The sequence below is a fragment of the Maniola hyperantus genome, chromosome 4, assembly GCF_902806685.2.
Source record: "Maniola hyperantus chromosome 4, iAphHyp1.2, whole genome shotgun sequence".
NCBI lineage: Eukaryota > Metazoa > Arthropoda > Insecta > Lepidoptera > Nymphalidae > Maniola > Maniola hyperantus.
In genome coordinates, this window is record NC_048539.1 from 4057224 (window position 1) to 4078217 (window position 20994).

Sequence of the window (20994 nt, forward strand, 5' to 3'; positions counted from 1 at the left end):
ATGTTGTGCTTGTCAGTGTCAGGTGGTCGTTGACATGTTGACTGTCAACAAGTGTCAAGCATTGGAATTGGAACACGATTTTCGATATTATGGATGTGAATTGCTGACGTGTTTAATTAAAATTTCTATAAAAATTGGAGATTTTTGTTACTTCGAAATAACAATTGAAGGTACGGTATTAATTGAGATCGAGTCTTGTAGCGAGGCCTTTTGTCTAATGAAAAAACTGCATATTAAGCGGACGTGATTATAACAATAATAATATAGGTACCTATCTACTTTCATTGATATTAACTTTCTATATCATTCCACGAACTTGTTTTAGTTTAATTATGAGGAAGCTCAAAGGAAATGTTAAAGAAACAGCGCGCCAAAAACGTGAAAGAAAACAGGAATTCGCCAAAATGCGACAGCAAATACACACCATTGTACTACCGACATTCGCAGTTATTTTTCTCTTGATATGCATCTACGTATACTTCAAGACGAGGCCTTCCGGTATGCAATATGCATAACGGATGCATTTTATTGATTAGCATGTGAAGTGTGTAAATAAAAAATTGGTATTGGTATACTATTATAGCGTGACAAATGGGAAAATAATTTCTGTATACAACTAAATTTAAGTAAAACGGTTGTGAGTTTATTGGTGTGAATATTATCTTGTATTCAGGACTCTGTTGTCTATTTAATAAATAATAATTAAAAGTATATTTAGCAATTTGCTTTGTAACATTCCATCATTATCAATTACATATCATGATAATATTGTAAATACTTATAAATATGTACTCAACCTATAACCTACCTAATAACCTTTGTGGTCATTACCTAAATTTCACATTCCAGACTTCAATTGGTTGTTAGTCAAAGAAAATACTGTATTTATGTATTGATAAAAATGATTTTATTTGATATTCAACATACTTAATATTGTACAATATTATATAAACAACGAATTATGTATGAATTTTAACAGTAAAAAATAAATTCTATTCTAATATACTTACAACCTAGTATTTATTTCTACATTTTTTCTAGTCTTTTTAGTCTCATGTACCTACAATATAATATGAACCTTTCGGAATGATAATATTATTAAAGGAAGAGTCTACCTATTCCACAGAATTCTTAATAAGCAGTTTGCGTTATCAGGGTTTACAGATTGTCATGATAGCAAATGAGAATAAGAGCTATTTTAAATTGGGTAAGCAGTACTTTCAAGCCTCTATATCTTGCACACCAGTGTTAATAAGGTATAATATGCGGCCGAAAGTAATGTACATCGACCTTTAGAAGGAGATAGCAAATTTGTAGAGCACTGTCACTGTCGTTGAGACTGACAAAACGTCATATAAGTATGAGTGACAGAGACAACGCTCTACAAAGCCTAATGTCATTCTAAAGGCCAATGTACATTACTTTCGGCGCGAACTGTAGTATAAATGGTATCTGCTGGTTTAATATCATAGATGTCATATTCATTGGCATAGAAACTAATTTTTGATGTGTATTTAAAAATCATAAAAATATGGCATATAAAATTGTTCTTGCTGATGAGTAAGACAAGATACAAAATATGAATGTAACCCAAAAGCATCATTTTAGTGATTTTTCTTCTGAATGCCAAAATCAGTACACTGTACACTTATTGTAAATGCGAAAGTGTGTTTGTTTGTTGGTTTATTGGTTTGTCCTTCAATCACGTCACAACGGTGTAACCGATTGTCGCGATTTTTTGCATGGGTATAGATAAAGACCTGGAGAGTGACATAGGCTACTTTTTATCCCGGAAAATCAAAGAGTTGATGTACTTTAAATTTAGTTTATGTAGTTTAGGGAAAAACAACAATCAGCACCAGTGTTTTCTCAACTTTGTGAATTGTTTAGCCTAAATCCTTGGGACTGTCACTAATTATTATCTATTTTATGAAAACTAGTAGAAAATTCCTGAAAAATAATCTTCCAAGTTAGCCATACTGATTAGTTACATTAATACTTTTATTCTGTTTATACAAGTGTACCATCCATCCCAATAGCCAGGCTGAGGCTAGTAACAGGTATAGTCCACTGATGGTGAAGTACTGGGCGGTGATCGGCAGCTTTATTGTTTGGATGAGTATCAATGTCAATAGAGACTGAAGTCCTGTACCCATGAGGGTGTTGATGCCAAATATTAGGCCAAAGCAGCTCTCGTCGGTAAGCTGGCTTGCTATTTTTGCACTGAAACAATTTTTTTTAAAAATTAACTTTAGATTCAACTATGCTTAGAGGGTTCTCCTCATTCTGAGAGGAGACCGGCGGGGTGATTAGTATCTCGCGACAGGTCTAAATCCCCCGATCATTGCTGTCAAACGTCCAGCTAGAGAGAGACAGCAATAGCGACAAAGCAAAATAAGAAGAAGAGGGACAGCAAATGAACTATCGCATTGCTACTGCTGTCACATTGCTGTCGCTACCTACTGCAACGTTTTACGTAATCACCCCGCCGTGCTCGGTAGTAAGCCGGCTATGGTTTGATCTTGATGATGATGATGATGCTTATAGGTTTTGTAATAACTATGGCTTTAACAGAATCAGTAGAATTTCTAAGCAATATTGGCATGAAAACTTTTACAATGTGGCCACTCATTGTAAGCATGGGCGCAAGAAACGACGCTTTGTATTATGTAAGTACAAGCTTAAGCCCGCGACCTCGTCCGCGTCGACTACACAAATTTGAAACCCCTATTTTAAGCCTTTAGTGGTTCAATTTTTAAAAATCCCTTAGCAAATATCTACGTCATAACAGCTATGTGCATACCAAACAGCCCGATCTGTTCAATAGTTTGAGCTGTGCGTTGATAGATCCGTCGGTCACCTTTTCCTTTTATATATTTAGACTAGCTTATGCTTGCGACTTCGTTCGCGTGGCCTACACAAATTTCGAACCCCTATTTCACCCCCTTAGGGGTTGAATTTTCAAAAATCCTTTCTTAGCGGATGCCTACGTCATAATAGCTATCTGCATGCCAAATTTCAGCCCGATCCGTCTAGTATTTTGAGCTGTGCGTTGATACATCAGTCAGTCATTCACCTTTTCATTTTATAAATTTCGATTAGTGTAAATTACAAAATTTCGCGATTCTAACTTCAAAACTGACAGACTTTCATACAATTTCAAACCCCTATGTTACCCCTTCAGGGGTTGAATTTTGAAAAATCCTTTTTTAGCGGATACCTACGTCATAATAGCTATCTGCATGCCAAATTTCAGCCCGATCCGTCCAATAGTTTGAGCTGTGCGTTGATAGATCACTCAGTCAGTCACCTTTTCCTTTTATGTATATAGATAAAGTGTCACATAAATTACCTGGCTAAAGTGATCGTATAGTGGAACAGCATGCCCATAACGATGTATCCGACATAAGACGCAAATACATTAGGCACGTAGGTGCCCACGAACATGGCCACTCCTTGTACAGCAGCCACGGGCGCAGGAAGCAACGCTTTAGTGCAGTAAGAGGCGATGAAAGCTCCAAACGCGCCTAGAAGTGTTAGTATCGCTTCTACTGCTCCATTGTATGCTACCTAAAAAATAACTAGCAATACATATTTTTGTCTGCCAATCCGCAATTAGCCAGCGTGGTGGACTATAGACCAAAGCCTTCTCATTCAGAGAGGAGACTCGGGCTCAGTAGTGAGCCGGCGATAGATCATGATGATGATACATATTTGGCTCATAAAGTGTCTCTTATTTCACCAGTACTAAAACTCTCATCGCATGTGGTCTTGCGTGACGGCATGCTGTTTCAATCTACAGTTACGGCCGGGACATACTCAAGAGCGAGATGCGCGATGTTTTGATCACGATTTTATTACGCTTAAAGAAAAATTGCAATAAGTACTAAGTAATTTTATTGCATTTTGCACACTGATGCAGTTTAATTTAACTAAATTAGCATAGATTAAAACTAATAGATATTGATATTAAAATAACTCCGAGTAACTCGGCGGGTGATGGAGAGAACTATGCTTTAAGTTTCTTTACGTATTCAAATGATAGTGATAGTAATGAAGAGATCCGTAGGAGATCCAGCAGGGCGATTGTCTAAAACCTAGGCTAGTTGACACTTTTTTTAAGTAGGTCTTAAATGGTTAATATTTGTCCTATTAGATCAAAAAAATTAACACTATATTTTTTTGCGCCCTAAAAACCGTAAAACTTTAATTTAAAAATATATTTTTCTTAGACAGGTGAAAACACTGTCGGCCATGTTTGGCCGATAGATTATCTGTGCTCTGACGTCATGCATTTGTAAACAACAGCATAACCACAGAGTACATTATATTATATACTGAGCATAACCTACCAAAGTTTAATAAACATGACTTCTATACTAGTTTACATGAAAAATATAGTAATTATCGTTATTGTATCACCCGAGAATGTAAAAACGCATCGATAAAGACCACAGGAAAGCTGTGGATTAGAGTGCCCAGTGAAATAAATATACGTAACACGCGAAGACTTGCTTAAAGGGATCCTATATCACTAACGACTGCAACCCAAATTTATTTTTGCAAAGATCACTTTGTTGTAAGTCTTACTTAATAACTTATTCAATTTATAAAGTGAAAACGATAATTTGTTTACTATGAGTTTTTAGAAATATATAAAAACTAGCTTATGCTCGTGACTTCGCCCGCGTGGACTTCATAAATTTCAAACCCCCATTTAACCCACTCAGGGGTGGAATTTCAAAAAATCCTTTCCTAGTGGATACCGTCTCTTTACCTACAAAGAACACACCCACCAAATTTCATGTATCTAGAACCAGCTGTTTAGATGTTTAGGCTGTGCGTTGATATATAAGTTAGTCAGGACTTGAAATTTTATATATATGGATACTACGTTAGTCAATAGGGATGACATTTGTTGGTTTACATATTTAATGACGTCACATCATGGCTGACAGCGTTTTCTGAGTTTCAAATAAAAATAAAAACTGAATTTTTTTAAATTTGATTTATATATCCATCCTGCGTTTTTAATAATTGTTATTGATATATTTCGTTGTCTTAAGCAAAATACTATAATAAATAATCATTTATTGGACGAAATTAGATATGAGTCAAGTAGCCTATTGTTCTGATTGGCTGAATTTGTGCGATTCTTCTTGCAACAATGAATTGTGGCCAATAGTGAGCGAGCATTAACCAATCAGAGAAGATTGCGATCGTGACATTGTAGCTGTCAAACAACCGCGGTAGGGCCACAGAGTAACCAACATAGCCACAGTTCACGACAGTTAGGGAACTTGTAACAAAACCTCGAGGCCTCGACGTCACTGGTAGGCGACAGCTTCTAAATAGGTAACCTAACTGACTAATGCCTACCCTAGCTTTGGAACCCTATGCACGTCACTGCCTATGAATCGCCTATTATTCTTTGATTTCACGTCACCTATAGTATAGCCTAATATTTGACATATCATCGATTCAGGATCAAACCTAAATTTTGAGAGCCTCAATAGCTCAACGGGTAAAGGAGTGGACTGAAAACCGAAAGGTCGACGGTTCAAACCCGGCTCGTTGCACTATTGTCGTACCTACTCTTAGCACAAGCTTGACGCTTAATTTTAAAAAAACCAAGATTTTACGCTAACATAGTTTAACGGATTGCAAAGCTGCAGTGGTAGATCGCCCTGCAGTAGTGGTCTGTGGATATATATCGGTTGATAATGATGGTGACTTCTACTCACTGTCGAGTCACTCTCGCCTTGCACTGTTTTCCAAAGTATCTGCATGTTAGTCTGTGCGAGCACGAACAACGCCAGGGCGACCGCATAAAGCGCGGACCACACGAGCACCTTAGGCCGCGTGTAGGCTATGCGGGCGTGACGCGTTATTAGAATCGCCGCGTCTGTTACGTCCTTACGCTGTAATGAAAGGTATTTGTGAGGATTATTCATATTGTGTACAGACGTTTCATTTCAAGTGGGTTGCCAAAAGACTGAAATGAACAAAAACCGGTCAAGTACGAGTCGGATTCGCACACGAAGGGTTCCGTAGCATAGTACAAGATGTAACACTTTTATGTGCAACACTGCAATTTAAAGATGGACAGCGCCATCTACATGTGATTTGACAACGGGTAGTACTATAGGTTTTGATTCCCTTTTCTTGACAGACACGACAGACAGACAGACAACGAAGTAATCCTATAAGAGTTCATTTTTTATTTTTGATGAACAGAACCCTAAAAATGAACCATCTAATATCACCATAAGGAAGTACTTAAGTTCATCTCTAGGATCTCTAGAATACATATAACATTCCAAGCGTGTGCAATACCTTCTTATTTGGACTGGACGGAGCTATCTGTTTGTCCATATGAGCTATGTCAAGTTGCGGGGAAGGACTCGAGCGTCGATGAAAATATATCCCGTAAGGCACTGGAGGCAACCAGAACGCCCAGAAAGTGGCAAGAATTTGAGCTGAAAATTTAATTACTCCTATAACTGACTGACAATGCACTGCCGCTTAAAATCCAGATTTCATAACATCTTTAAATAATTCACGAAACAATCGTATATTTATACCAACTACTTTAAGCTAGCAAACAAAAAATGTTGATTTTAATTTGACATTGGCCGGACCTGGTGCCAGACAGTGGCGCCCCCTGAGATCAGTTTTGCCTGAGTGTGGATCCCCATTGCACTTTATTGCCTCGTATTACAAATTCGCTATTAGGTTAATCAAAAATATAAACTACAAAAAATTGTACAAAATTGAAGATAAAGTCTTACAGTGATTTCTTTGATGATAAATTAATATTGATAAAAAAATCGTAATTGATTGCAGATTCAAAGAGACTTATTAAAGCTTTAGGTAGGTAGCTATTAAAATAACAACTAAGAAAGTTTATGAGCAAGATTACGGATGAATGCTTTCTTTTAAACTGAACATTAATTTGTTTTTAGATAATTTTATCAATGAAGAAAGTAAATATAAAATGTTGCTTTAATAATACCTATCTGCAGGCAATTCTAGTGTTTTTTCCAAACTAAAGGGGTTTGAATATTGTACCTGGGCCTACCTAAAGGTTCGTTTTTTTTCTTCAAAATAGTGGCCACACATAAAACTTGTACTAATCAATAGCCGACGGACGGACAGCGATACTGACAGACACACTTTCGCATTTATTATATTAGTTTTTGTACAAGTGCAAGACATAGGATTTATGCTGAATTGGGACATTTTTTTCGGGTTGTGCCACAAATGACCTAGTTTATTCTGGCGCTTCTTTTGCTTGATGTTTTTCTACTTTACTGCTCAAGTATTAGAGGCGCCGGGATAACCTAACCCATAGGTTTAACTGGTAATGTGTGGCACAGCTCTAAATATAAACGTTTTTCTTTCTTCCTTTTTTTTTAGTTTTGTTAATAGACATTAGGACTTACCAACTAAAGTAATGTAGTTGAGATCACGATAGTTCATAACATTAAAATGGGTAAGTAGCTGCGAGCTGACGCCGGACAGGAAGCGGCCGGTCAGAGCCGCGATCCGAGTGTATGAAGATACCAATGGATACTTGTCAGGATCAACCTGCAATAAGAGTAACAAATATTACTATATAAAAAAAAATTGGCAGTCTGTGGGGACCGCCGACAGATTATGAAAACTATGACATAACAGTGATTTTTTTGCATTTTTAAATTAGGGTCTTTTTGTCTGGTGGGAGGCTTCGGCCGTGGCTAGTTACCACCCTACTGGCAAAGCCGTGCCGCCAAGCGATTTAGCGTTCCGGTACGATGCCGTGTAGAAACCAAAGGGGTACGGGTTTAATAAAAACTGCCATACCCTTTCCAGGTTAGCCCGCTATCATCTTAGACTGCATCATCACTTACCATCAGTGATTGCAGTCAAGGGCTAACTTGTATCTGAATTTAAAAAAAATTAAAAAAGGGTGGTTAAGGCACCTGTTTGTTGTTGAAATTCCACGGACACGTACAAAGCGAACCAATCACAAACAAAACTAGGTTTCCCAATTGAATTTCGAATGTTTTTGAAAACATTATCAAATTGAATTTCAAATGTTTTTTTTAAACATTATCGATTGAATTTTGAATGTTTTTTGAAAACGTGTTTGTGATTGGTTGGTGCCTCAAAATGGTTAACGCCCACTGAGAATTTTGGCTCTGTCATTTGTATGGGATTACGTAACAGGGAGAGCGCTATACAGATTTCTATCCGTGGATAGGTATTATTGTAAATCTTACTTTTGCATATATGTATGTCAAGTATGCAACTTCCGTGGCCATGTAGAGGCCGTAGAGAAATTGTGACACCTGCAACCATTCCACACTTGAAGTCCATAGCAGAACTGCATAAACTGATATCCCACTTAGGCCTGTTAATAATTGAATAATAAATTAATGTACACGAATAAGTTGAAGAAAATAATAATATGAATTTCGTAAAATATTACGGTCAATGTCATTATCTCAACCCATCACCTGCCCACTATTATGCACAGGTCTCGTCTCAGCAGCCAAAGGATTCAAGAACTAAACCCCTTAACATATTAGCTAGCCTAGCTTTACCCACTAGAAATGGACAAAATATGCTATTGTACGGGAGCAGTGTATGTGTGCTCGACCGTAACAATAGGGAAATCTTCCTCCCGAACGGTGTTGTGCTCGGGGCGCCAACTGGGCCGACGGTTGTGTCTTGAAACTTCTATATACCTAGTATATATAGCCCAGATTCCTAAACACTTCGTTAGTGCGATCCAGATTTGCGTGTTCCACTTTCACTTCCCAGGACCCGTGTTGCCATCTAGTGAGAGCGACGTGCTGTTATAAATTAATAATTTTAACATGACGTGTTAATTCGCTGCTTCAGCATTTCAATTTATATAAAGCGAACAATCCGCGAGGCGGCGAGGCAGTCCACATTTCCATATTGAATAGTTAACACTGAAACTACTGTATTCGCGTGAAGTAAAAGTTCCGTGTGTGTGAATTTCCAAATTAAATTCGTTGGACATTTCTTGTGGTTTTTTTTTTCAAAAGACTGTCGAAGCGGACCTCCTAACAATTGGTGTCAGAAGTGGGATGCTGAGAAGGTTCACGCAAGAGGACCCTTAGCATCCAAAGAATCCTGAGGTCATCGCAGTCGTGATCGACGATAAGCCTCGCCCCCAGGGTTGAGCCCGCATCACAACCACTAAGCACCGGTTCTACTCAAGATCGACGATAAGTCTCAGCCTGCCAGACTGAGCCCGCATCTCACACGAATAACGCGAATATCCTGGACTCACTCAAAAACATCAGTGAAATAAATTTTAAGCCTTCAAAATTACGAAATACAATTTCTTCAATATCTTCAGAAACCTACTCGATATCGTCGCCGCGTGAAATACGAGACGCATTCCGTACAGTTCAAAGCCTTCACGTGTCGCAAACGCATCGACCTAATTTAACTTTCAGTGCAGTGACATCAAAGTGAAAACCTTTTTGTGAAAAATAAATCGTGATGTTTGCCGTTATCCTGTAAGTAGTTTATATTAATTTTGTATAAAAAGCGTAAATTGTCTAAATTGTATATTTTCGTACTGTATTTTAAATTTAAATCCTTTTTTTTTCTCTCCATATCTCAGTTTCAGTAATCAAAAATGAGTTTAAAGTCAGAAAGTTCGGACGTAAAAGTGCCTCTCTCTATACTCACTAAATTCGTAAGGTCTTATGATGGGAATCGGGAAACTCTTCCCGCGTTCCTAACTAACTGCGATAACGCAATTAGTTTGGCTGCTCCCGACCAGCAAAATATCTTATGTAAATATATAATCTCCCAACTTGAGGGCAAAGCACAATTAGCCTGCAGCCTTAAAAATTTCAATAATTGGGATGAATTAAAATCATATTTAAAAAGCACGTTTGGCGAGAAAAAACACTCGTCCCATCTGCTACTTGATCTCCAAAACTGTAAACAGGGCCAGTCCGAAAGTGTGACACAATATTCTATCAGACTCGAAGCATGCCTAACTCGACTTCAAGCTGATATTCAAAATTCATGCACTGATCGTAATCTCCTTCTAGGCAAAATCACAGCTATGGAAGAACTCGCCTTAAGCTTATTCCAATTAGGTCTTAACCCTAATATTTCTAATATTGTCCGCTGCAGAAACCCTTCGACACTTAATGAAGCAATTTCTCTAGCAGTCGAAGAAGAAAAAATTTTCAAACTTGTAAAAATTACTCAACCAAAACATCCAACTAAATTTTGTTCCTTATGTAAGAAGACCAATCATAGTTTCTCAGAGTGCTTTAAGAAAAAGCACGATTTCACACAGAGATCATCTTTCCATATTCCTCCCGCTAACCCTCAATATTCTGCAGAAACAAGTCAAAGTTCATCAAAGGACTCAAATTTCGTCAAAACCTGTGCCTATTGTAAACACAAAGGACATCTTATCTCAGAATGTCGTAAGCGCCAATATAATAATAATCAGCGTCGGATGAACTCTCACCCTCCGTCGGGTCCCTCTCATAGTAACAGTGCTAATGTTAACATGTATGAATACTCTGAATCCTTAAATGAAGTGACGAATAGTTACGTCCCTGAATCAAAAAACTTAAACTGATTTCGGATGCGTGCCTGCCGAAATCAACAATCCAAAATGGCACTCGAACTACTAAATCCTTTATACTAATTCTCCCAAATCGTTTATATCTCGGCAATCGCTACATGATTGTCCGAGTCACACTGAATCTTATACCAAATCTTTTATATCCCGGCAATCACCAAAAGACTGCCAAAATATCGCTGAATCATATTATCCTAAATCCTCACTGATTCCTACAAAATCGAATACAAAGCATTCCAAAGAAGATTGCTCAAATAATACTATATCTCATTCTAATTCTTATACTAGCTCTTATACTACAAAATCCTTTAAATCTCAGTTTCCTTCAAAGGATCAACTGAGTCTTACAAACTCTAAAGTCATTCAAAATGACCCCCAAAGCGACGCAAGCAAAAGCTCATTGCCTCTTAAAGACGTCCCAATCTTCGAAACAAGCACCCTGAAAAAGTTGGTGTCCTTACCTCATGCATTTTTACAAATAGAATGTAATAAAAAACCTCTCTGTTTCTTAGTTGACACAGGCGCAAGTGTCAGCATTATTAAGCGCTCGTGTTTACCAGCAGAGCCCCAATTGTCTCAAGAAATTATAAAACTCAAAGGCATAAACGATAAAGATTCCTATAGCGAAACTTTAGGAACAGTTGTGCTTAACCTTATTATAAACGACCACACCATTTCTTTTAAATTCCACGTCATAACTGACGCTCTGAATCTGGAATCAGACGGTATCTTAGGTACCGATTTTCTACATTTTTTTCATACTAATATCGATTATAATACTAAATCCCTTACTATCTCAAATTACACTTTACCAATTCATTATTCGAGCCCTAGATATATAATACCGGCTCGCTCCGAAGCTATTGTTGAATGCACTGTCTTAAATGACAAGTTCGAGTTACGTCATTTAAAAGACGCACTCGTATTAGATCACTCTATATCCGAAGGTGTATATATAGCAAACTGTATAGTAAGTTTGAAGCCTAATTATAAAGTCAATGTCTCTGTTTTAAATACCACTGAATCTCAAATAGAAATCCAAGACTTCAAGGTTCATTTAACTCCTATAGACTTCTCTGAACTACGCCAAGTGTCTCAATCCCCCGAAATTGTCAACCACGTTTCTAATTCTTCATCAAATCGACTCGATCGTGTTCTAAGTCTTATAAGACACTCACATCTTAACGATGAGGAGAGAAAAGTTCTCTTAGAGTGCTGTTCTGAATACTCTGATATATTTTATCTCGAAGGAGACACTCTAACTCATACTAACGCTATCCAACACTCTATTGACACGGGTAATAGCTCTCCTATTAATGTAAAATCTTACCGTTTTCCCGAATGTCATAAAAACGAAGTCGATTCCCAAATCCAGAAAATGCTACAACAGAAAATTATAAAACCGTCTATCTCTCCATGGAATGCTCCCGTTTGGGTGGTTCCCAAAAAAATGGACGCATCCGGGAAAAAGAAATGGCGAATAGTTATCGACTACCGCCGCCTCAATGACGTCACTGTATCCGAAGTATATCCTATTCCCTTGATCACAGATATCCTAGATCAACTAGGTCATTCCAAATATTTTAGCACACTGGACTTAGTCTCCGGTTTCCATCAAATTCCGCTGAATCCTTCAGATGCACCTAAAACTGGTTTTACTGTAGTCAACACAAATGGTTCAACAGGCCACTACGAATTCACTAGGATGCCGTTCGGACTTAAGAACGCTCCCAGTACTTTTCAACGTCTTATGAACACAGTGTTATCAGGTCTTCAAGGTTTACATTGCTATGTCTATTTAGATGACTGTATCATCTATAGTGCAGATCTCAAATCACATTGTGAAAAACTGAAAATGGTATTCAACCGTTTCAGAGATTATAATCTCAAATTACAACCGGATAAATGTGAATTCCTTAGAAAGGAAGTCACCTATCTAGGTCACATTATAACGGATAAAGGTGTCTCTCCAAACCCAGAAAAAATTAAATCAGTCTGTGATTTCCCAATTCCTAAAAATCCTAAAGAAGTAAAATCATTCCTCGGTCTCGTTGGTTATTACCGCCGATTTATTGACAATTTCTCCAAGGTCACAAAACCTCTAACATCTTTACTCAAGAAGGATGTCACTTTTCATTGGTCTATAGAACAGGACCAAGCTTTTAACCTCCTAAAGGAAAAGTTAACCTCAGCTCCTCTTCTCCAATACCCTGATTTTTCTCAACCATTTATCGTTACCACAGACGCCAGCAACTACGCCGTTGGCGCAGTGCTATCTCAAGGCCCTATCGGCAAGGACAAACCAATAGCCTATGCTTCTAGAACCTTAAACAAACAAGAAGGAAATTACTCGACCACAGAAAAGGAGTTAGTTTCTATTTTATTCGCCGTTAAAACTTTCCGACCATATCTCTACGGCACTAAATTCAAAATCGTAACAGATCATCGGCCCTTAGTATGGCTCTTCAACGTCAAAGATCCTGGTTCCAAACTCGTCCGTTGGCGCCTCAAACTTGAGGAATACGATTACGAGATTATTTACAAACCTGGAAAATTAAATTCAAATGCAGACGCTCTGTCTCGCATCCCAATTCATGCTATAAATACAGATAATCTTACTAAGCTTTCCTACGAGGCATATTTTAAGAAACAACTTACAAACTCTTTACCAGATTCTAACACAAAAATTGAAGAACACTCACAAGCTTTACATCTTTCCAAATGCAAAATTATTGCATGCCCCGTTTCTCTAGATTTCGACAACTCAATGCCACATTGTGAGGAATTATTATCTCAGATAACCGACACCGCTTCATTGTTAGAAGCCGAACGTGAACAATGTTCGGTAAGGTCAGTTACAAAAAATAATAAAACATATTATTTTCTTTTTACCAAGGTTCATCATTACGATGAGACAACTTTTCGCTCCATTTACGACACTTTGATGATGCTTCGTGATGAACTTATATCACATCACCCTAGCATTGATGAAATAGCTATCTCCGATTTCTCTGAACCTTTTACTAAATTATCCTATACCAAAATTTATAATATGATTTCCTACGTATTTCATAACACTGATATCAAAATACATATTTATAAAAATCAAATAATATTTCCAACTCCAGCTGAAGTTCCTACAATTCTCAAAGAGAATCACGACACTCCCATAGCAGGACATCCTGGTGTGAATAGGATGTATAGTCGAATTAAAGCCTCATACTACTGGAAAGGAATGAGAACTGACATAGAACGCTATGTGAAGTCTTGCAAACTATGCCAAGTTAACAAACCTTTACGAGCCTGCAATAAAGCTCCTATGGTTATTACATCCACGAGCACAAAGCCTTTTGAACGATTAGCTCTGGACATAGTTGGTGTCTTACCTGAAGCAGGTTTCCAAAAGTTCAAGTTCATTCTAACTCTGCAAGATGATCTTACCAAATTCCTATGTGTCTATCCTATGATTTCTTCAACAAGTGAAGAAGTAGCCCGTAATCTGGTCCACTTTATGTCCTTATTCGCTATTCCTAAAATGATCCTTACTGATCAAGCCATGACTTTTACATCAGAACTGTTTAAACAAGTTACCGATATTTTCAAAATCAAACCCTTACTTTCTAGCCCTTACCATCCCCAAACTAACGGTGCGCTGGAACGCAGCCACGCTACTCTTAAAGAATACCTAAAATCCTTTGTAAACGAAAATCAAAATGATTGGCATTGCTACCTAGCAACAGCTGTTCTCGCGTATAATACAACTCCTCATACTACTACTCAATTTACTCCGTTTGAACTTCTGTTTGGACAGAAACCAACCCTTCCTAATTCTCTCTACGACACAGATAATAATGTTACATACCACGAGTATGTCCGTGCGCTTCAGTATAGAATGAAAGTAAGCCGCGAAAAAGCTTTAGAATATATTAGATCAAGTAAAGAATCTTCAAAACAAATCTATGATTCAAGTTCTAATCCTAACATAGAATATAAAGTTGGTGACATGGTATATTTAAAATACCATCACAGACTTCGTAAAGCCTTATCTCCAATATGGAAAGGCCCTTACAAAATCGTTAAAATAAATGGAAAACATAATGTTACTTTATTAATAAATAGAAAACATGTTAAGTATCATACTAATTTAATTAAGCTCGCTGTAACTTAAGCTTATCATTCTTTTCAGATTTTTCTCCTACGTCTCGTCTGAGCCAATGATTACACCCATAACGCATAGCCCTGGAATATATTTCGACCCCATTACAAAAATTTATTTCTACAATGATTATTGGAGAGTAATCACGCATCTCAACACCGTCTCATTGGAACCACAGCTTGACAAAGTTGACCGGTTGATTGTTAAAACCTCTCTAGTTTGTGCTAAGTTGCAACCAGAAGAGTACTCTAGCTGCAAAAATGTTTTTAGTCCAATTGAAGTACTTCTAGAATCCAATTATCTCAAGGCTCAATCTCTATCTCATATTATCTCAAGCGAAAATCCTGCTAGATTCAAAAGATCTTTAGAATTTGGTGGTGAAATCCTTAAGTTTTTCTTTGGCACTTTAGATGCTGAAGATGCCCGAAAATATGATGCTGCAATTAGCTCTTGTCAGAGATCTGAATCTGAGATATTTCATTTAATGAAAGATAATATTCATATAGTTAAGTCGTCTATTAATACTTTTAATTCTACTATTTCTAGGTTAAATCAAAATGAGATAAAGTTAAACTCTCAGATTAATAAATTAAACGATATATTGTCTTATGTTACTAGTGATAATGAAAAATTAATGTATTTAACTAGATTTAATAGCTTAGTTAATATAATCGAAAGCTCTTTACTAGCTATCTCAAATTTTCTCGATACTGTAATAAACGCAATTTTGTTTTCAAAAGTTAATGTTCTACATCCTTCTGTTCTAAGTCCTGTAAAACTGTATGATGAACTGTCTAAACACAGAAACTCAATCAATAAAGGTTTAGATTTTCCTGTAGCACTAAGTATAGAAAATATACATACCATTATAGATATATCTAAGTTAGTCTCCTATTTCTATAACAATAAGATAGTATTTGTAATACAGATCCCTCTTGTCTCTCCCGTTAAGTATAACGTCTATAAAACAATCCCGCTCCCGACTCCTCATTACGAAGGACAATCCAAAAGTTTTGCCTTAATCAAACCTACTAAACCCTATTTAGCTATAACTGACGATAGATTAAATTACGTATTATTAGATACTTTAAGAGATTGTACTATTTTAAATAGTGAAAATTCCATCTGTAAATTAGAGTCAATTTATTCTGTAAATTCGAATCCTTCATGCGAGACAAAACTTTTAACTGAAGTGACTCTATCTTTACCAAGGGAATGTGAACCGAAAATCCTATATGGTCTTATTGACATATGGCATAAATTAAAAAATAATCAATGGATATTTGTACAGTCAAAAACAAGCAAACTAACTATCAATTGTAATGATAACTTTAAGGATTATTCTATATCTGGCACTGGAATATTAAAACTGAACAAAGGTTGCATTGGTTACTTTAAAACGATTCAATTTATACCTTCTACCATTTCAAATTTAACTATTGATAATAATAACTTTAATATTAATTTTGATATAACTAATGATAACTGCTGCAACCAAGAGATTGTTAACAAAACGATTCCTCTTCTATCACCTATTAACCTAAGTAATATTAATTTAGATTCCTTAAAAAATTCGATAAACCAATTCAACGATCTTGAGTTGCAAATCAACAGGATCCAAGAGGAATCTCATTTTATAAAATATAGCTCGTATTATTCTGCTTTTACTTATATAATTATTTCGTTAATTTTTCTATTTTTATGTTATAAGATTATCAGATGTTTTAAACAACGTAATTGTAACAAATTCTGCATTCAATTTTTTTTCCAATGTGATCGCAAAAAGATTTCGCATAAAGAAAACAAAGCCCAAAGTTCTATTGAAATGTCACAGATAACAGATGATGAAGATAACGCATCTGTAGACCTTCGAAATCTTAGTGCATCAGTGCAAAGAAATCTTTCAAATAATTAAATTATGTAGAATATTTTACCATTTCTCTCCTTTTCCTTTTCTTTTTTTTACTACGCTTTATTTTAAATTAAAGCTTCGTCTAAAGGGGGGAAATGTTATAAATTAATAATTTTAACATGACGTGTTAATTCGCTGCTTCAGCATTTCAATTTATATAAAGCGAACAATCCGCGAGGCGGCGAGGCAGTCCACATTTCCATATTGAATAGTTAACACTGAAACTACTGTATTCGCGTGAAGTAAAAGTTCCGTGTGTGTGAATTTCCAAATTAAATTCGTTGGACATTTCTTGTGGTTTTTTTTTTCAAAAGACTGTCGAAGCGGACCTCCTAACAGTGCGATTGCTGATCGATTTTTTCGTATGAGTGAGGAGCGCCATCTGTTTGCGAATGTGGCGACCGCCACACTATAAATTGAAGCATTTGACTCTCTGACCCTTTCGAATAAGCGAATGTTTCATCTATATCGGTCTAGCGATCTCTCAAGATAAAATCTGGAATAAGGAGATTCGCAGAACAAAAGCGACCAACATACTCGTAGCTCAAAGGATGAGCAATAGAATTCCATTGGGCAGGCCATGTCTGTCGCAGAACAGACGCGACGGCCGATGGGGCAGACGTGTTGGGGTGGAGACCACGTACCGGTAAGCGCAGTGTGTTCTGCTGGACCGATGACCTGAAGACGGTCACGGGAAGCGGGTTGACGAGGAAGGCGGTGGACCGTGTTAGATGGCGTGCTCATGAAAAGGCTATGTCCAGCAGTGGACGCATACAGTCTCATGGTTTGGTCCAGCAATTATTGGAAGATTTGCACGACATTTAAATATAGACAAAAGGAAATCAATAAATCACATGCTTGCATTGAATCCACTGTGAAGAGTAATAACCTTGAAAATTAATTGCTAATAATAAAACCAATTCAAATTGAGTTAAATTATTGACTACACCTACTTAGCTATTTAAGTAGATACTACAACTCTATGTATGTTCTGCCTGTAAGGTTTTTTATTGCACAGTGAAAAGATTAATCTATACTCCAATTTGCATGTGCGTAATTTTAGTAAATTCTTTCCTAATGAAGGTATAAAATCTAAATTAAGACGCGAATACATGCCACGCGGCAGACAGCAACTTTACAGTACCTATTCCTTTTTTGTATGAGGCTGATTCTGACATACGACTGAAACTGCCGCTAGGAGTTGCGCGGCTTGGCCAGCGTGGCGGACTAGGGTCATTCTGAGATGAGACCTGTTTTCAGTAGTGGGCCGGCGATGGGCTGATTACGATAATAGATAAATAAAATAAACAATTTTTATTTATTTTATTTTATTATTGGTCCTAGCACATGCATCTGATTTATAAATTTTTATTTTATTTCACTGAACTTTACTTCAGTGAACTGTCTTTTCTGGTGGATTTTCCAAAAAAACCATTTTTATACAAAACCTTGTCCTGTCAATTACAAATACAACGAAAAAAGAATTATCCAATTTGGTGCCATTCGGACGCTATGCGCACGGCGATTCATATAGAGGATTAGAACCACCAACAGATTTACACACATAATATTCATTTTTACATAATTTAAGTCCAAGTTTAAGTTTCGGTAATCTAATCTGCATCTTTCATCCTTTTTTAGACAGATTATCTCATAATACTATATCTTTTATCTTATAATCTAGCTAATTATAACTATGCATGATTGTATGAATAAACAGTTATCAAGCATAGTCGTGGAGGTATTATAATATGTAGCTATCTCTCTCTCTACAAGATAATGATAAGATATCATTTGTTAAGACAGTTTGTTTTCTACATAAAAACTTTTAAAATACTAACTGACCTACAAATGTAAGGAAGTTAAGAATAGGTTGTAGTTGGTCCGCGTGGATTTAGGTTTTTAAAAATCCTGGGGGAACTCTTTGGTTATCCGGGATAAAAAGAAGCCTATGTATTTTCCCAGAATGCAAGCTATCTCTGTACTAAATTTCATCAAAATTGATTGAAGGGATCGGCCGTGAAAAGCTAGCAGACAGGCAGACATACTTTCGCATTTATAATATTAGTACCTATTTATCTTAAATATATAAAAGGAAAAGGTGACTGACTGACTGACTGACTGACTGACTGACTGACTGAATGACTGACTGATCTATCAACGCACAGCTCAAACTACTGGACGGATCGGGCTGAATTTTGGCATGCAGATAGCTATTATGACGTAGGCATCCGCTAAGAAAGGATTTTTGAAAATTCAACCCCTAAAGGGGTGAAACAGGGGTTTGAAATTTGTGTAGTCCACGCGGACGAAGTCGCGAGCATTAGCTAGTGGATTATAAATGCGAAAGTGTCTGTCTGCTAGCTTTTCACAGCCCATCCATTTAACTAATTTTGATGAATCCAAATCATATAAGATCTCCATTTTACCACAAAAAAATTAAACAACTGATGGCTAAATTGATTGATGTGTTCAACCCTTTCCTAATTTTTTTTATTTAATATTACACAAAAAAAATCACATGGTCCAATAGTTGACTCCAGCTTAAATCACAAAGGGTTTATATTATATTTAACTTGTTTAAGTTTTTTGTGGTAAGTTATTTTGATTAGTATGCAACAATATTTTTCTTACCTGAAAGAATTATCACTGGCTTGAATCTAAGAAAATCGGTGACCAAAAATACTAGCACTAGCAGAGCCAAGTATGAGTATGTTCCCACAGGATAAATTTCTTGGTTCAACTGTTCCTTCGTAATATTGCGCCATTCTCCAGCCAAGAATTCAGTAACGAATGGTTCCGAGGGTCGAATTTCCCGTAACGTCCCAAATAAACATAGTACGAGAGTAATTTTTATCCAGTCTTGCATGTTTTTATTTTTCAGTATAAGTTTAAGTCAAGAAAAACGTACGTTTAAGACGACATGGCAGTAACGTGCACCTTGTAAGAGTATCACAGTGCAAATGTTTACGTAATATTGTTTTAGCAGGCAGCGTCGTACGTATCATCATATCAGTTTCAGAACATATTATACATCCTACTCTATGTTCAGAACTTTCACACGTTGTTTACCATCTCTAATATTAAATGAGTTCTTCTGATTACCATTACTTCTTATGTTTAATATACATTTTTTCATCTATGTAAAACAACAGAGGTTATGGGTTAAACCAAGGGTTATACGGTTTCGTCTTTCAACAGGTTTTTCAATAACTTACTTACTTTTTATACCTACCGCAAAAGCAATCCCTGGCTAGAGTCCTTGACTTTGCAGTACAAAATCATCTTTTGTCATACATAATTTTTATACAGAAATATCGCAAATTACTTTATTTTGCCTTCAACTCACAGCTGATTCCATTTTACAGGCAAGTAATCTATGATGATAATAACTCATAAATTAGGTTATTTATTCGCTCAGAACAAATACCTGTAGAAGTAGCCCTATTGTGACTCTTACTGTTAGAGCGAGATAGCTAAATGCATTTAAGCTCTTATTAGAACGTGACAAAATGATTACTTTCCGTCCTTGTCACCGTGGCCACTTTTTTTTGGTTGTCAAAATGTATTTGTACGTGAGATTTTGACAAACAACCTGAAGTGAGGTTATGTTGACTCAAGTATTTAAAAATTATGGATTTGTTTTGTTGTTCTTTGTTTTAGAAGTTATTGTACAATGGTGGGTTGCAGTATACTAGGTTATAATAGCCGAAGCGAACGTAAAATGGAAGAAATAACATTTACAAGTATGTACCTACCACCGGGTACCTACATCTGCTTGAGCGAGAGGGACTAAAGGGGCCACGCTAGTTGCATATCTGGACATATCTGTGACAAGCACGTAGTTTGTTTGACAAACACGAGAAAAACGACCGCAGACGGTCAAGCATGTTTGTCAAACACGTAAAACATGACAGATCTGTGTAAAACATGCTTAAGCTTGAACGTTTACGGGGCCTTTGGTTCTCCAACGTAGATTGAGTAAAAAAGCTAGATTGAAGTACTGTGTAACCGATTATGAGATATCGGTTACACGATAAGGGACAAAAAATAGTACCTAATAGTAAAAACTTCAGAGTTGGTCCCATTTAAATTTGGTGAAGATCTGATGAACATCTTCGAAGATAGATAATGGAACTCCTCAACAGATAAGAGTAAATTGCTCGCGGACCAACTTTGAAGTATATCCTTTCAAACAAAAAAAGAATTTTCAAAATCGGTCCAGGCGTCTTCGAGTACTTAACATACATAAAAAATAAAATAAAATAAAAAAGATTCCGACGAATTGAGAAC

At 36.6% G+C, this 20994-nt stretch overlaps 3 protein-coding genes across 4 annotated transcripts in view; 1 reads left to right on the forward strand and 2 right to left on the reverse strand.

The window, feature by feature from the left end:
• LOC117997364 (uncharacterized) overlaps positions 1-20994 on the reverse strand; it is a 117760-nt gene that overhangs the window by 7406 nt on the left and 89360 nt on the right. The window lies entirely within an intron of this gene.
• LOC117997029 (single-pass membrane and coiled-coil domain-containing protein 4) lies at positions 11-1005 on the forward strand. The gene is made up of 2 exons (XM_069509833.1): positions 11-170; positions 326-1005. The coding sequence occupies exon 2, from the start codon at positions 333-335 to the stop codon at positions 513-515; it is 183 nt and encodes a 60-aa protein (XP_069365934.1). The 5' UTR covers positions 11-170; positions 326-332; the 3' UTR covers positions 516-1005.
• On the reverse strand, positions 1005-20082 carry LOC117981974 (thiamine transporter 2-like). 2 transcript variants are annotated; one of them, XM_069509786.1, is made up of 8 exons: positions 19937-20082; positions 19336-19840; positions 8265-8395; positions 7446-7590; positions 6337-6479; positions 5745-5921; positions 3353-3570; positions 1005-2223 (listed from the first exon to the last, which is right to left on the reverse strand). In XM_069509786.1, exons 2-8 carry the CDS (start codon positions 19568-19570, stop codon positions 1971-1973), a joined length of 1302 nt encoding a protein of 433 aa, XP_069365887.1. In that variant the 5' UTR covers positions 19571-19840; positions 19937-20082; the 3' UTR covers positions 1005-1970. The 2 variants fall into 2 exon arrangements, with proteins under 2 accessions (XP_069365887.1, XP_069365888.1); XM_069509787.1 differs by having other exon boundaries at positions 19924-20078.

Excerpts from the sequence above, each read along its gene's own strand:
- LOC117997029 (XM_069509833.1), top strand. The coding sequence starts at position 333 with ATGAGGAAGCTCAAAGGAAATGTTAAAGAAACAGCGCGCCAAAAACGT.
- LOC117981974 (XM_069509786.1), bottom strand. The coding sequence starts at position 19,570 with ATGCAAGACTGGATAAAAATTACTCTCGTACTATGTTTATTTGGGACG. Across the intron at positions 5,922-6,336 it reads CGTCCAGTCCAAATAAGAAG|CGTAAGGACGTAACAGACGC; the intron begins GTATTGCACACG and ends CTTTCATTACAG. Across the intron at positions 3,571-5,744 it reads AAGGCGAGAGTGACTCGACA|GTAGCATACAATGGAGCAGT; the intron begins GTGAGTAGAAGT and ends GTTATTTTTTAG.